At 40.4% G+C, this 15,000-nt stretch overlaps 1 protein-coding gene and 1 long non-coding RNA gene across 5 annotated transcripts in view; both read right to left on the minus strand.

Moving 5' to 3' along the window:
* The window catches only part of LOC138059987 (guanylate-binding protein 6-like), a 67,122-nt gene that overhangs the window by 8,541 nt on the left and 43,581 nt on the right, over positions 1 to 15,000 (minus strand). For all 3 annotated transcript variants that reach the window (XM_068905651.1, XM_068905652.1, XM_068905650.1), the window contains 3 exons: positions 10,484 to 10,667; positions 9,943 to 10,204; positions 5,592 to 5,887 (listed from right to left, as the gene is read on the minus strand). In XM_068905651.1, coding sequence (XP_068761752.1) covers positions 5,592 to 5,887; positions 9,943 to 10,204; positions 10,484 to 10,667 — 742 coding nt within the window. The remainder of the gene's footprint in view (positions 1 to 5,591; positions 5,888 to 9,942; positions 10,205 to 10,483; positions 10,668 to 15,000) is intronic.
* LOC138059390 (uncharacterized) lies at positions 351 to 5,004 on the minus strand. Of its 2 annotated transcripts, none has more exons than XR_011134203.1 (3): positions 4,778 to 5,004; positions 3,769 to 4,216; positions 351 to 487 (listed from the first exon to the last, which is right to left on the minus strand). It is a non-coding gene; the product is annotated as an uncharacterized lncRNA (long non-coding RNA). The 2 variants fall into 2 exon arrangements; XR_011134204.1 differs by having other exon boundaries at positions 351 to 483; positions 3,783 to 4,216; positions 4,778 to 4,997.

A 15,000-nucleotide genomic window follows, 5' to 3' on the forward strand; every position in this document is an offset into this window, starting at 1 on the left:
CCCCTAAACCGGCCATACGTGGTATTTTACTCTGTCTAAAGCCAGAGTATTTTGCTCTGTCTAACACCAGACAATTTTACCCGTCAATGGGGAACCCCATGGAGTCAACGGTCTTACAGTACTTCTCAACATAAAGAAAATGAATTCTGTGGACTTGAACATTCCCAAAAAGAAATGCCGTATATTCCAAATATGGTTGCGTAAACTCTTAAAGATTTACCTGCTTCAGGAACTTCAAATCAATGAATATTTTGAATATTTTTCCTGAACTCCTGCAAACTTTGTACACTTTTTAATGGTTTGCCCTTTAAAAGTAACATTCAGAAATAATGCAAATACAACTGAGGCTGTTTTGCATTATCTACAAGACAAGACAACAATATCCTTTATTCAAACACAATCAATATTAAAGCAATAACACATGCTTGTGGGGTCATGTGCTAACTATAATAAAGATACACTACAGGAAACAAAAGCTTAAAACTAACTACAGTCAACTCTCTCGTAAGCGACCACCCTTGGTGCACGACAAAGTGGTCGCTTACGGGAGGTGGTCGCTTACGGGAAAGATCAACAAAATAAGTGTAACACTGGATTGATCAATTAATTACATAAACAAATTACCTAATCAGCTAAAATTAGGCAAATAGAAACTAATTTATTTGATTTTTTTCACATGCAACAAGTTTCGGGAAAGGTAGAGTGGAGTGTAAAGTAGTTGTCAATGTGTCTCACGTTAATGAAAATCACCTGAAATTTAAACCGAACAAAACCTAGGAAAACAACGTCAAACATGGGATGCATATACTTGAAATCTTGATAATGTATTTACATTACTCGGTCGCATTCGACCGCTTATCCACAAAATCTAGAATGCTCGATTGCTTCTGTGACTTAAGCCTCATGTCAACAAGAATATCAGACACTTTCGTGACTGCAGTGGACAACTCCTCGCAACTCCGATAATCTGCAAACTCAGCGATCTGACGCACGAGATCAAGTGCTCCTTTAACTGTTTGCACCGCTGGGATTGGTAAGGGAGCATCGTCACTGCTATCATCACTGTCGGAATCAGTTGCTATTTCCGTCTTGTTCCTGTTTGAGTGAGTAGTGATAACCTCATCTCGTAGGGTCTCCCTCCAGTCAGGGTCGGCGGGATCTAAGGAGTAATAGGCGTCCGCATCATCGTCGAAGGCAGCATAGGGTGCAGCGTCAATACCTTTCTTAGACATCTTCTGCACCAGGGCTTCAAGGTCTAGTAACTCCTCGCCGGCAAACGGGTCATCGTCATCTTCATCCAAATCCATGGCTGAGGGGTACATTCCAACATGTCTGAAACACTTACTGATTACCTCGCACTTGACTTCGTCCCACGCATTTACCATCCATCGCACGGCCATTAGGAGGTTCACAGACTTTACTATCTCGCTGGCAGAGTGTTCTCCGTCAACTTGACTAACGATATGCCGCAGCAACTTCCGTTTGTAGTAGATCTTCCACACCTTGATTATACCTGCATCCAGAGGCTGCGTGCGCGATGTGGTGTTCTTCGGTAGAAAGGCCACTTTAATGTTGGAGAACATGTCTGTCAGCGAGGGTGGATGACATGGTGCATTGTCTAAGAAAAGGATAATATGCCTTTCCTCTCTTTTCAGACGGTTGTTCAACCTGGTAAGGATAGTAACCATTATCTCGGTTCTCATCCACGCCTTCTCGTTGCTGAAGTACTGGGCACCGCAGGGGTATGATGGATTTGCCAAACGTGCGAAGCAGCGCGGTCGTCTGCTACTTCCTGTCACAATAAGGGCCTCTTTGTCGCCCGCTGCATTCACAAAGAATGCAGCAGTTATTCGTTGCTTCGCATTCTTGCCGCCCCTACAGCGTTTCCCCTTTTGAGAGAGCGATTTCTGAGGCGTCGCCTTCCAGAAACAGCAAGTTTCGTCCTCATTCCATATATCCCTCGATGAGTAGCCCCTAGTTAGCTCTTTCAATCTTTCATTCCAGCTGTCTATCGTCTCTTGGCTTACATCTCCCTCTTCCCCAGCAATGTTCATTTGGCCGATGTTATGTCTCTTTTTCCACTTGTCTAGCCAACCACTTGTTCCTTTAAATGTGTCATCTCCAATTCTCTCAGCTATGATTCGCGCTTCTTCGACCAGCATGGGGCCATCAACAGGGATATTTGACTCTCTTGCTCTGGTATACCATTTCCACAACAAACCATTGATTTCGCCATACTTTTCAACATTCAATCTCTTTTGAGATTGAGCTCCTTCATTAGAGTTCCACGATTCGAGAATCTTAGCTTTCTGCTTCAGGATTTTGACAATCTGTGTTTTCCCGCAATCAAATATTTTCGCTAACTTTCTCGTGCTGTTACCCTCGTTAGATTTCCGGATGACTTCTATTTTTTCTTTTAGGGAAAGACATTTCCTTTGACCATCATTAGCTTGTGGGGGCATTGGTGGCTTCTTCGCTGTGAATTTCTTTGTAACTGGTTTGCTGTCCTTAACTGGGATTCTTGCTTGCTTGGCCACCTTCGGGGTCGGCACGTCAGAACAAGAAACGCAATAAGCCACCGATACACCAGCTTTCCAGCCTAGGCTGTCTTCATCAGCAGGGGATGAACATGCTTTAGACTTGTTACAGACAGGTTTTGCACATCTCAGACAAATATAATTCGTAAGACTTGAGCATTTAACACAGTTCCTCATCTTTAACCCTATTGAGCACACGTGCATGTACAAATGTGGGAAATTCCCACGAGTATTTTATCTTTATCTCACGCGTTAAGGATACAAAGTGCAGATGCCAATCAATCTTGAACACCCACCACGCAACCAACGTGTAACACGTGCTGTAACAGAACTGAAAATCTACGTCATTTGCTTATCATTCAGCATCGATTCGCTCCGTTTGAAGTCGACATGGAGAAAAAGAATTTTTCAAGCATCACGGTTCATTCATTCATACGAGGTTATCATGTCTACAAGGATGAAACAACATGGGTTCCCGAAATTGGTGAGCAACGTAGACTGAAACTTGAGCCACTGAATGAAAAAGATGGAAATGCAGTTGCAGTAGTGAGGCCGCTGTCAAGAAATTTTACTGAAGCCGAACATCCCAACACCGTATCAAAAGAAGACGAAATTGTCGGCCACATACCATTACATATGTCTCAGTATGTTAGCAAATTCTTGAAACGAAGGACAAACAATGGAAAGACCATTATAACAGGAAAACGTGTAAATCGAGGAGCAGGTTATGGACTGGAAATTCCCTGCAGTTACATTTTCTACGGAGACAATGACATTTCTATTCCATGGCTTAAAGAAAAGATTGAAAGCACTGGCATATTTCACATTGAATAGCGCCTGGGCAATCTATGCATTCTTCTGATGAAACTTTGTACTGACAGTATATCATTTTGGGACAGATCACTGTAACAATTAATGTAAACTGTTATTATCTGTCAGCAGTCCGGGGTAGCGTCATTAAAAATTGAACTTTTGTAACTTCTGAGTAGTGATTCACTAATGATCATATATGATTATGTTGGGTGGTCGCTTACCAGAAACAGAAAACAAAAGAATATGTCAAATTTCTGGCCTAAAAAGTGGTCGCGGTCGCTTTAGAAATTTGAGTGGTGGTCGCTTACGAGAGAGCTCTGGGAACAGTATTTAACTGAGAGAGAAAACGGTTGTTTACGAAGTGGTCGCTTACGGGAGGTGGTCGCTTACGAGAAGTGGTCGCTATGAGAGAGTTGACTGTATGTGACAGACATAGGATATCTACACATAAGGGATAAGAAAAATAAATCAATTGCCATCCAAAATATCATATTGCAAATACACCAAAAGGTAACGGTTGATTGACAAGTTCCTTGTGCAAAATGGTAGAGAATGTTTAAAGTCCAGCAGGACCAAGATGAGAAGTTATGATAAAAACTCTAAACATACTTTTTACCAAAATTATTTTACTTCCATCAACCCCAATGAGACCTTATGCATGGGACACTGTTTCTAGCTGCAGCTCCAAATCACATAATATATTAATAAATTTTGCCATGTAAGAAAAGAACAAACATGTGGGGTGTAAGCAAAAAAAGTCCAAGGCAATAAAGCTTCCTTACAGCCTTTTCAGGAACAACTATCCACTGTCAACCATACTTGACTCAAAACAGAATTTCCTTGATCCAACAACACATGACAGTCCCCTAAAACCAAAATTACATCATTAATGCTTCCAGAAAACAATAGTAAAAAAACCCTCAATCTATAGATACCTATATACATCTGTACCTACACTTTTGTTCTTCCAAACATTATGTTACCTAACATGGATTTTGATTTTAAACTCAAATTGATTGCAAATCCATAACTTGGTAACTACTTGAACGCAAGGATCGTTGAGTTGTGACTGCTAAAAAGTATAATAACTTAGACCTTCACCAGAAAAGGGAATATAAATGACCTTAAAAGCAGCTATTTAAAATATTTGATACTAGGGTTACGTTCCCAATGAGACAATCACTTTAAAAATCAAATTCATATCTGATCGAATCATTGATCATTCATGTAGAGGTGCCGATCGTAAGGTGTAACGCAGAAAAACATAACCTTCACGTTGAACAATATTGCCATTTCCTTGCCACCTGGTACAAGCCAATTCACACATGAACGGAAACTTTAGGAATCCTCCTTTCTGCACATTACAGTAACTTTTTGTACCCGGTGGCAACAAACTTTCCACATTAAAAATTGCGCAGAAAACTCACCTGTTTCGCAGCTCTTTTCCCACGAAATAAAATTTTCCAGGAGCAAATTTTCCGAGGATGCTGGTTGGATTGGACTTTCAAACGACTTACACAACATAGACGTTCTCTAAGAATACATTCCACTTGAAACTGGCGTTAAAACTAGCCTTGATCGCTCTAAAAAGAACGGAAACCAACAAGCTATCGATTCTCAAACGGCAGCCATTTTTCTGTTCTTCTCGGGGGTGCTTTTTTCACGAGAGCCAATGATAGTCCCGGAAACGCGTCACGTGTCATATCGCGCGATTCATGCGCAGACATTTTTCGCCAGTAAAAGCACATCCAACAATGTTGCGCCGGCGCACGCGCACTACATGCCACGTATCCACACAAATACATGCGAACAAGAAATCAACATGGCGTCGGAGATGGAAAACGTCCCAGAGTCCATTGTATTCTCATCTAAAGTCCCAACATGTTGTGACTTGTTGCGAGCGTTTGCACACATCGGCTAACATCGCGCAACAAGAGACAACATTGTTGGGCCCAACAATGTTGCGTGTTGTTGCGAGCGTTTGCACGGGCCTTAACCCCGCTGCCATTAATGTGTACATAAAAAAATCACTTTTAACATTCAGGGTAACGTTCCTCCTTTGTCAGCAGGAAACGAAAGGCCCAACAAGGCTTGTCACTTTTATTAAATGTAATTCGATATATAACTTGTGACGTTGGGTTATTGACTGTTCCAAAAGAACATCCCTTGGATAGAAATTTAAAGTTACCTTAACCTTTGTAATTGAAAACAATACAAAATAATATAACATCATAATCAAACCTTCAGTTCGTTTAGATACCGCTCAGTGGTTTTTGTGGAAAATCCCGCTATTTCATCCATAAAATAACGTTGGCTAGTCTCAAGTGCCGCCTGATGTCCATTGCGCAGCTCATCATTATCACAAGGTAGTTTGTCTTGCAACCGTGATGCCATCTCGTTTTCGTAATTTTCCAAAGCCGCCTTTATGGTATCGACGGATTTCTTTTCCACAAAGATGTCCCAGGTGTTCTGAACATTGGGAATAGCGCCCGGACAATTGATCGCCTCGACGTAAAGCTCAACAAGCACAGCGAGACCTGAACAAGAAAGATTCATTTTCAGGAGGTAAAGATAGCTTTCATTTTCAGTTTTGTGTTCGTCAAATCAAACGCTTAAAAATGTAGCCTGTGGCCAACGTACTCGTTCAGTTTATTGCCTTCGTTGTCATTTTACTCTTTCCGTTTTATTTTTCCCTTCCTTCACTTTTCTCCTTGTTGCAGTTTCTTTGCTGGTCGTTTGTTGTTTGCCACTTTTTTGACTGAACGCCAATCAGGAATGCTTTTGCGTTCAGAGAATATTCACGTCCAGTCGTGCAAAAATTTTACCTCAAACTTGTTTGATGCAGAAAGATCATTTATCTTATTTGTAGAAAACTTTCGTCCCCAAAATACGGACAACATAGTTTGAAGGTTGTCAAAATTAGCTGTCAAGCTGCTACTATTGCAATGCAGGATAGAGAAATATTCATCAGAAAAGCATTCATTGGCATAAGGACTGTAATAGAAATCACGCGCAATGTAATATTGAACATTTACATCTGAAGGCAGATTGAGATCACCATCTCCCATATTTAAATGGTCTAAGTTGGAAGGAGAAGCGGAGATTTGTAAGCTAGCCAAAGACTCGAAATCATTGCATCATAAGTAGATTGACATTTACAGATTGACACTGTCGATGGACGAAAAAACACACATCACTTACGTGCCGCTGAGCATTTCTTCGCTATCCTTACAAGCAAATCTCCAGTCGGTCTCACATGAATTAACCTGGCTCACTTCAGTTTTTCTCATAAACATCTTTTTCGGACCGAGTCCATTAAAATTTAAAGTTATTGTACTTCTTGGCTTTGAGGCAATCACTGAAGAGCTTTCTTTGATGAAAATTCTATTTTCTTCCAAATACCCAAGATCACGGGATGTAACTTCTTGCTTTGTTAGAGCCTTTCTTTCACACCTCGCCTAACGAACTTTACTAAAATATCTGATCATAATGTCTATTTTGAACAAAAACGCAATTTACATGTGCGTATCAAGGAAGAAGGCATAAAATGGCCGATTGGCAATTTGCAACACGTGATTCAAAATTCCTTTCAGATGACCTTGCGATCGCGACACGAAAACAAACAAATTCCGCCGACGGTAGCATAGTGGAGGCTGAAGTAACAAAGGAGACTTTTTGCCCTATTTCAGTGGTAGAAGTTGATTTCTTTTAATTCTTTCACTTTCGCGAGATCGATTTTTCGTCCATGGCTTCATGCACAATTAATTTGGGCAGATTTCCGAGTTAAAACGTTCCTGAATGTTGTCTTAGATCGATTGAGGTGGTTGAGTCTTTCCTTTTTTAGTACAGTTGACTATATGCCATTTATTTCTATTGGTGGCATAGTGCATGTCATGTTCTCTGTAATATTTTCGGGTTTTAATATTCTTGTTGTAAGCAGTTTTATACAAATGTAAATAGTACTTCGCCATAAATGAAAAAAATTTGTGCAAATAAATAAATTTAACTATAAAAAATTGCGATAAAACATTTCTTAAAATCATTTTAAGGTTAAAAAATTGTTTAAAAAAGCGATGACGTTTCGACGTTAGGTAAACGTCATTATGGAGTCAAAATATGTTAGTGAGTTTTGGTCTATAAATACTAAAAAAACAATAGCTGATTGAAACCTGAGAAAAACCAAAAACCAAACAAAGAACTTAATTATGAACCAGTGTCAATCTCTATTTTTCCCCTGCAAAATTAGTTTACGATGTATCCACAATGACTGGGATTTCTTTAAATTTATTGCAAAGCTTCGAAACTCCGAGTCACTAGGCAAGATATCGCTGGGTAGCATTAAGGAGACGTCCGATCAAATACTGACTTGCTCGAAGTGACAGATTTCAATAGGAAAATAGGCTCACTTTGCTGGTAGCTTGCGTGCGCCTTCCCACTTTCAAATTTAAACAGTTTAACTCAAATTATTCTTCTGATATTTGTGTGCCGGCTGTTAAAGGCGATTCCCGTATCACGAATCATTTTCTAAGATTTGGCCACGAGAACGCATGAGCTGCCGACTTGAGTTTCGAGTTAGAATTACTTGTGCGCGTCATTTCATCAACTTGAAACTTTCGCAGCTTAAGGCAATATGACAAACTACAAATTGACAAAAGCTTCAAATTTAATGCTTTTTCAGTGGTTTAATTTTCACACGTGAAAGTTTGCCAAGTCAAAGACACAATAGGGCAGAGTGAGATGATATCATAACCAGATTTGGAACCATTTTGTAGACAAAACCGTATCACACGAAACCTGCTGTGTTGAACCTTGCCACTTTAAATGACAATTTCTTTACTCATTTTTTTTCTTTGGTTGTTGGGCTTACTGCAGCAGGCGCGAATTCCCGTATCACGGCCTATTACAAAAGCCTCGAAAAGGGAAATCAAAATATTTTTTGCCAAGGAAATTTATAATCTGGAGCACTCGGAAAGTAAAGCCTTGCGTCTTGTCTTAATGTGTTCGCTTCACGATTCAAAATCAGCCCTATTTCTTCTCCAGAACAATCCCCGACGCTACGTTGACCATGTGGTTCAAAATTTCAAGGTTGGGAAGCTTTATAGCGAATTGAGATGTTCTTCACCAGTGAGCTGCCATTTTTCGATCAGTCTTGTTAGCTGATTTATCGTTGTCCTCGCTTCAAACGCCAGTTTACCGATCCTTTTGAATGTAAACTGCCATTTCAATTTAAATCCGACTTACTTTATTATTAAACAACGTCAGGAAGGCAAAACTATCCTCTGCTCCTTACAAGTTCTGCAGTTCATCGCCACACTTTTGACTCGCCATCTTCGCTTCACTTGAGATTCTTCGCCGTATTTCCCGTTATATTGAACCAGTATCGGTCATAAAGATAAGGTAATGCCCAAGACTTTCAAATGACTCATCATCTTTGCATGCATTGTGTGCCGTCCTTTTGGAAACATGCGATGAATATTAACGATGCCAGCACTACATTCGCCATTTCTCATGTTCCCAAGTTTCGAATGAATTTGACTGCATTTCAAGAGCTTTTCGGGGTGATGACGCGCATGCGCAACATTAGTCTCCTTGTTGGATGAAACCCCACAAAAATCGTTGAGAAAATATGCGTTCCACTTTCCGTAGTGACCGCAATCGCCTTGCACCCCTTCCCCCAAAAAATCTGTTCTGCTTCATTTTCTTAGCTCGATATGTCGGACATCTTTTCCCTTCCTCCTATTTTCCACAGCGGCCTCTCGTTTCAAACTTTCACTCATGCATACTAAATACGAGTAACGAAATCGGTCGCACATGATGTTATGATGACACACTGACTTTCACAGTGACGTCAACACATTCGCAAGGTGTTTTGATGTAACGCAAAGATATGAGAATTGGAGAGGTGATCTATGAATTTTCGCGACTCAGAAAACGAGACCGACATTGTTGCGTGACCCTGTGATTGAAAATATATCGCGTATCAAACGATGCGACAATTTAGGCCTCAGTCTACATTTTAAAACAAGTCTGCAGTCTGCATTTTATACCTAGTCTGCATTTTATACCCAGTCTACAGTTTGCAGTCTACAGTCTGCATTTTATACTCACCGGTCGCCTCACACGTTCCCGTTTGTACATAGTTTTCTTTTTGTTCTCATTAAACCGTTTTATTCGTAAAAGATCCTATTTTGTCTTGCTTCTTTTTTCCGCTTGAACCGTGAGGGGACTAGGACTCATCCCCCTCGACCAATCCCCTGTTCGATGATGTCATCCATCCTCCTTTGCGTCCTTCTTTATTTTACCTAATCCATCTCTCCTCACCTCATTTTCCAACATGGACACTTGTTGAGCGGATTCCCACCGTTTCTCTCGCCAAAAATCCATGACGTCATTCCTTGTCACGTGATTCCCGAAAAAAACCACATGTAATACACAACCAAAAATACACACACCAAAAGTTCGAATTTTCCAGCATGGTACGCAAAACACCCCCACCTGTTTTCTCGAAGGTCCGTCTCCGAGGGAGCTGAAGGAGCGTACACCACTACTAATAATTACTTTTATATAAGTTATTTGAACCAACCATACTTACTCTCGCCAGTAACCAGTTCTCCATCATTAAAGCTTTTTTTGGGAACCACGATGGATCTCAGCAACTGTTTGAATTCTTCTAAACCACTGAAGAACTTGGGGTTCATGTCACTTTTATTATCGTTGATGCTTTTCATCTTCTCCGAATCCGCTGTTGGTGGGGGCAGCATAAACGCTTCAAAACCAGGGAAAAAGCGTAGAATACTCTCAGCCACCTTTTGTCCTTGTTCAGTGGCAGCCGGTGAATCTTCACATTTAAAAACCTAAAAATATATCGAAGAAAAAAAAATCGTGTGTTTTCTATCAGGATGTATTTGATGATGGCGTATTATAAAAGTTAATACAATGGATGCTTTTTGTAAATAGGATTTTTCTTAAGTTCTTCAGTCAGGAGTAGAACAAAATTAGTCAGTAGCACAACAAACCCACCTTCAATAAAAGATCATCATGGTCACTATGATTGAAATAATACAGGTGAACAAGCTCGTTTTCGTGTATATCCTAAATGACAAAAGATCTCTTCGTTGACAGGATAGGTATACCTTCTTCAGGAAGTAGTCCTTAAGGGTTTTGCAGTCTCGTGGGATTTCCTGTGTAACATCCCGTAGCAACCAAATGAAAAAAGGAAACGTTTGATGGAAAAATTCTGAATCTCCGTGTGCTTGTCCAACCATATTTCCCACTTTCGACCGCACTTCGATGCGCTGAGACAGTTTCACAATAAACCTTGATATCCGTCAAGGTAAAACAATACTGAAAGAAACTTTCCAAATAAACAAGCAGTATGTGATTACTCTTTACCTGTAAACATAGTTTAATAAAATGAGAACAATTTGGCTGTCCTTTGGTGATTTCATGTTTTGGTACGTAATCACTGAGTTTTAGATCCGAGCTTACCGCGAACCTCTAACCGCGGTTTGCGGGTTACCCGTTCGCGGTTCGACGTTTAAACATAATTCGATTTAGATTGGCTGTGTATTAGAGAAGTGGACTCTGGCCAACTAAATGGAGCCATTCTAGGTTTATTTTTCCATTTAGAAATAGAAGAAATATCAATCAGAAAAAATATAATTAACGGCAACACTGGGTTTTCTAGCAGCGAAGAGCTGTAAATTCTTTAGACTGCGAGACAGATAAAATGACCGAGGGAGGCTTGGGAAGAGGCCGAGCCTCCCTCGGTCATTTACTTGTTTGCGTGACAAAACACGACTGCCTCAGAAAAGCAGGCCGCTCGACTGATTTATGAAGGGACTGCTCTTAGTCTATAAATGCTTACATAAGTTCTTCTTGCAAATTTACGGCAGCCATTTTGAATCAGCAGCCATGAATGGCACTTATTTTCAAGATCCAATAGGATTTATCACATTTAGCATTTCGCCCGACTTTGTGCCTCTGTTAATGGATAAAGACTTGCTCCACATTACGTGGGATAAAACGAGAACTATACGCTAAACGCTTTCAGGAAAATGACATCCGTGAAAACCTACCTCTCCACGTTGAAAACTATAGAGACCTTAAGATCGAGGTTTGGCGATCTTATCACAAACGGCAAGCCCCGGTTTGCGGTTAGCGGTTTCACGTTAGCCGTCTGCCCATATTTGGGACTAAATAGTCGCCCGGGTTAAATAGCCGGCTGCCATGATTGTTTTCATTCGTTCGTTCACTTCTGTTTTAGCTGAGAAATCGTCTTCAAAATTACGTTTCTACGAAAAAGAATTCGATAGTTAATAAGCGAAATAGTTGTTAACAGTAGTATTTCCTTTCAAACGTGGTATTGTGATGTTTTAGGGTGCAAAAAACCTTGCGGTAAATCACTTACCTCTAGAACGTGGCTTAGCCGTACAAACTTGAACCTCAAATTGCAAACCTGACGCCAACGCACTGGTCACGTGACTTCCTGACGTTCGCGGTTCGCGGGAAATGCCGAAAAACCTCGATCTTAAGGTCTCTTATGGCTCTATATCCCCGCCAAAATTCAACTTTCGCATTTTATGTTTGTTTCACATTTCATCGTTGCTCTTAGCGATTCGCCATTCATGTTTCGCTTTGCGACATTATTCTCGGAAGTGCTACTGCTCATTCAATATGCAAGTCTTACCATTTTATGTCTGTTTGATCATTTTTTATAATAAAGTTTCTATATAACGCGCGCTCTCATTGGTTTAAACAGCGTGCTTTATGAGAGTACAAAGCACGGAACAAACGAAAGCTCACGCCATCATCCGCAGAAACGCCAGATGAATTTCCGAATTTTACCTTGGGTATTATTGAAGCTGTCAGTTAAAGGCTTGCTCAGATATTCTGTCAAGTGCTTTGGATGGAAGACCTCAACCGTCGCCCGGTCCAGCAGTTCTTTCAAGCTCAGAAAGTCCTCACGCTGGAGTTCTTCATTTACAAAATTCCCAACAGGTTTTCAGATTCCAGCCGCAAGCAATGAACAGTTTGTTTTCCAGTTGTCATGTCGGAAACGTGCAGGTTTTCATGGGCAACAATTCGGCCGGTTTTCACTGAACTTAATCATTTAGATCCTCTTTTTTGCTGTTTTTTACGGACTGAAACCGAACATTGAGACACTTGTTTTTCCATAAATTCGAATTTTGTGTGATTTCTGTCAAGCCACTTTCCAGTTGATTGATGTTTTGACAAGCCTTTGTTTCATTAACCAATCAAATAATCTTAAACATTCTTACAAGCGCTCTGATTGGTCCAAAGTAGCGTGCTTTATCAGAGTATAAAGCACTGTGCTGACGACATCTCAGTTCGCCACAAGCAGCGCGCGCTTTGAAAATAAAGTAGAATTTTTGAAGAAAATTACTTGTTTTTTATCATAAAACAAATAAAGAAGCCTTGACTGTGCTCTGTTCTGTTGTAAAGCACTTAGGAAGCGGCTAGAGCACTCAAGAAGTAGGGAGAAACACTCGCCTATCGGCTCGTGTTTCCCCCTACACTTCTTTCATGCTCTAGCCGCTTCCTGCGTGCTTTACAACAGAACAGAGCACAGTCAAGGCTTCTTTATTTGTTAAATGGATCTTTTACTTTTCACCTTCCGATATGCTTGAGTGATTTTACCTTTCGAAAGGAACCCCACTGTACATACATAATTCATAGTGCGGTGAATCAGATACTATGCAGTCCACGTCTAGTATCTTAAGGTCCCTAAGTCAGAAGAATGAGTGAAACAAATGAAGGTGATCAAAACATAAAAATGCCTCTAAAGAGCACAACGATCTGCTAAGAAAAGCACAAAAAAGGCAAACAAAGCCTTTAAAAATCCAGCTATCTCACTGATACATGGCACTACGTACCTATCCATACAGGCATTCAAGAACAAAAAGGCCCTGGACCCGGGTCAAAGCCTTCAGAAGTAGAATCAGTCCCTTCTACATGTACCACTGACAAGCATATCGCTTGAGACTAGAATTAAATGATGCACAAGCGTGAGGCCAAAAGGTCACATTCACATTACTGAAACAGATGAGAAAATCAACACAAAGAAACTAAAAGTATATTATCAAGACGAACTATCTACTTGGAAAGAAAAATATATCACACATCCAAATCTAAAGTCTCATAGAACGAAAACCATTGCCAAATGAAATCTTACAGGAACCGCCTAAAGCCTCATTTACACCAGCATGCTTTCCTTGACAAGTTTTCTTGACAGTGTAAATGGAAAATATGACAAGTTTTTCCTTGACATGTGTCCTATGCTAGTTTTTGAACAAGGACACTACTTGTCATGGAAAAACTTGACAAGGCCGATATTTGCTAGTGTAAATTACTTGTCAAGTGGACTTGTCATATTTTCCATTTACACTACCAAGGAAAACTTGTCAAGAAAAAACTGGTCAAGGAAAACTTGCAAGTTTCAAGAGTGTACAGTCAGACTTGTCTATCCCTTCGATAAATTGCCCCCAGAAACGCATCCAATCAAGGTTAGTGCCATTAAACTTCGTAATCGTAAGCTTGGGTAATTACTGAGTTGCCGTATGGCAATCCCAGTTGGAAAATGGGTAGAGTTTCTCCGTTTTATTTTTTTTATTTTTTTCCGTGTCGGTAAAAGTCTTGCCTGTCACTCCCCTGCTAAGTGGTGTCTTTGTGCATAGAGCCCTGCTGCGCGTATTTTCTTAGGATCGAGAGGGTAGTGGGAAATGCGTAGATTTCTCTGGAGGACACATTATAACGATTAACTTAACCGGCAATGGCGTCGAAAGTCATGTAGCGCGAATGGCGTTTTAGTGGATCTTTGAACAAAATATACCCTTATGAGGCTCAATAATGGCAAATCAATTGGATACTGAACAAGACAGGTGACAACATCGACAACAATCTGTCGCCCTTCGAGCCGTCTTTTACCAAGTGTGCTGTTATGTAGAACACTGAAGATTCGCAGGGCAGCGATAATAGTGAATTCAAAGACTAGACCAGGTGGATTGAATGGAATTTGCTGAAAAGGTAAGGTTATTGTCGAAGCGATGCCGCAACTGCGTGTCTTCACCACATGTTCCTTTGATCTCACATTATTGTGTTTTCCGTCAAAATTTTCGCTTGTTTTCGCTTTCGCTCGAACATATTTACCTTTATTACATGTCCAGTAAATAGTTTTATCCTCTGGGATGAATTTTCCGTCGAAAAATCGGTTATTTGGGCGGTCAGTGTAAGGCGCAGACTGCAGACTGCAGACCGGGGGTAAAATGCAGACTGAGGGTAAAATAAATATTAATAATAAAAAAACGAGTCATAAGGATAAAATAAAGATTGTTTGAAAGACAATCCTGTTTTACATCTGTCAGCAACTCACATTATCATGACTGCAGGTCGCTGCGCCTTTTGGGGATGCGATCGTACGCGTTGAAATCATCTGTGCTTTGTTTTTGCGCTTCCAGATGCATTGCAATGTTCCAAATTATTTGTCACACCGGTACATCGAGGGAAATCGATCGAAAAACCAACAATTATTACTTTGAATACCTGAATAATCTCGGTTGCCTTTTTTCGGTGCAACGAAATGCACAAAGAATTTCATGTATTCCGAGCAATTCGGACGCGGGGATTTCAT

The sequence above is a fragment of the Montipora capricornis genome, chromosome 8, assembly GCF_036669925.1.
Source record: "Montipora capricornis isolate CH-2021 chromosome 8, ASM3666992v2, whole genome shotgun sequence".
In the NCBI taxonomy this organism is placed as follows: Eukaryota; Metazoa; Cnidaria; class Anthozoa; order Scleractinia; family Acroporidae; genus Montipora; species Montipora capricornis.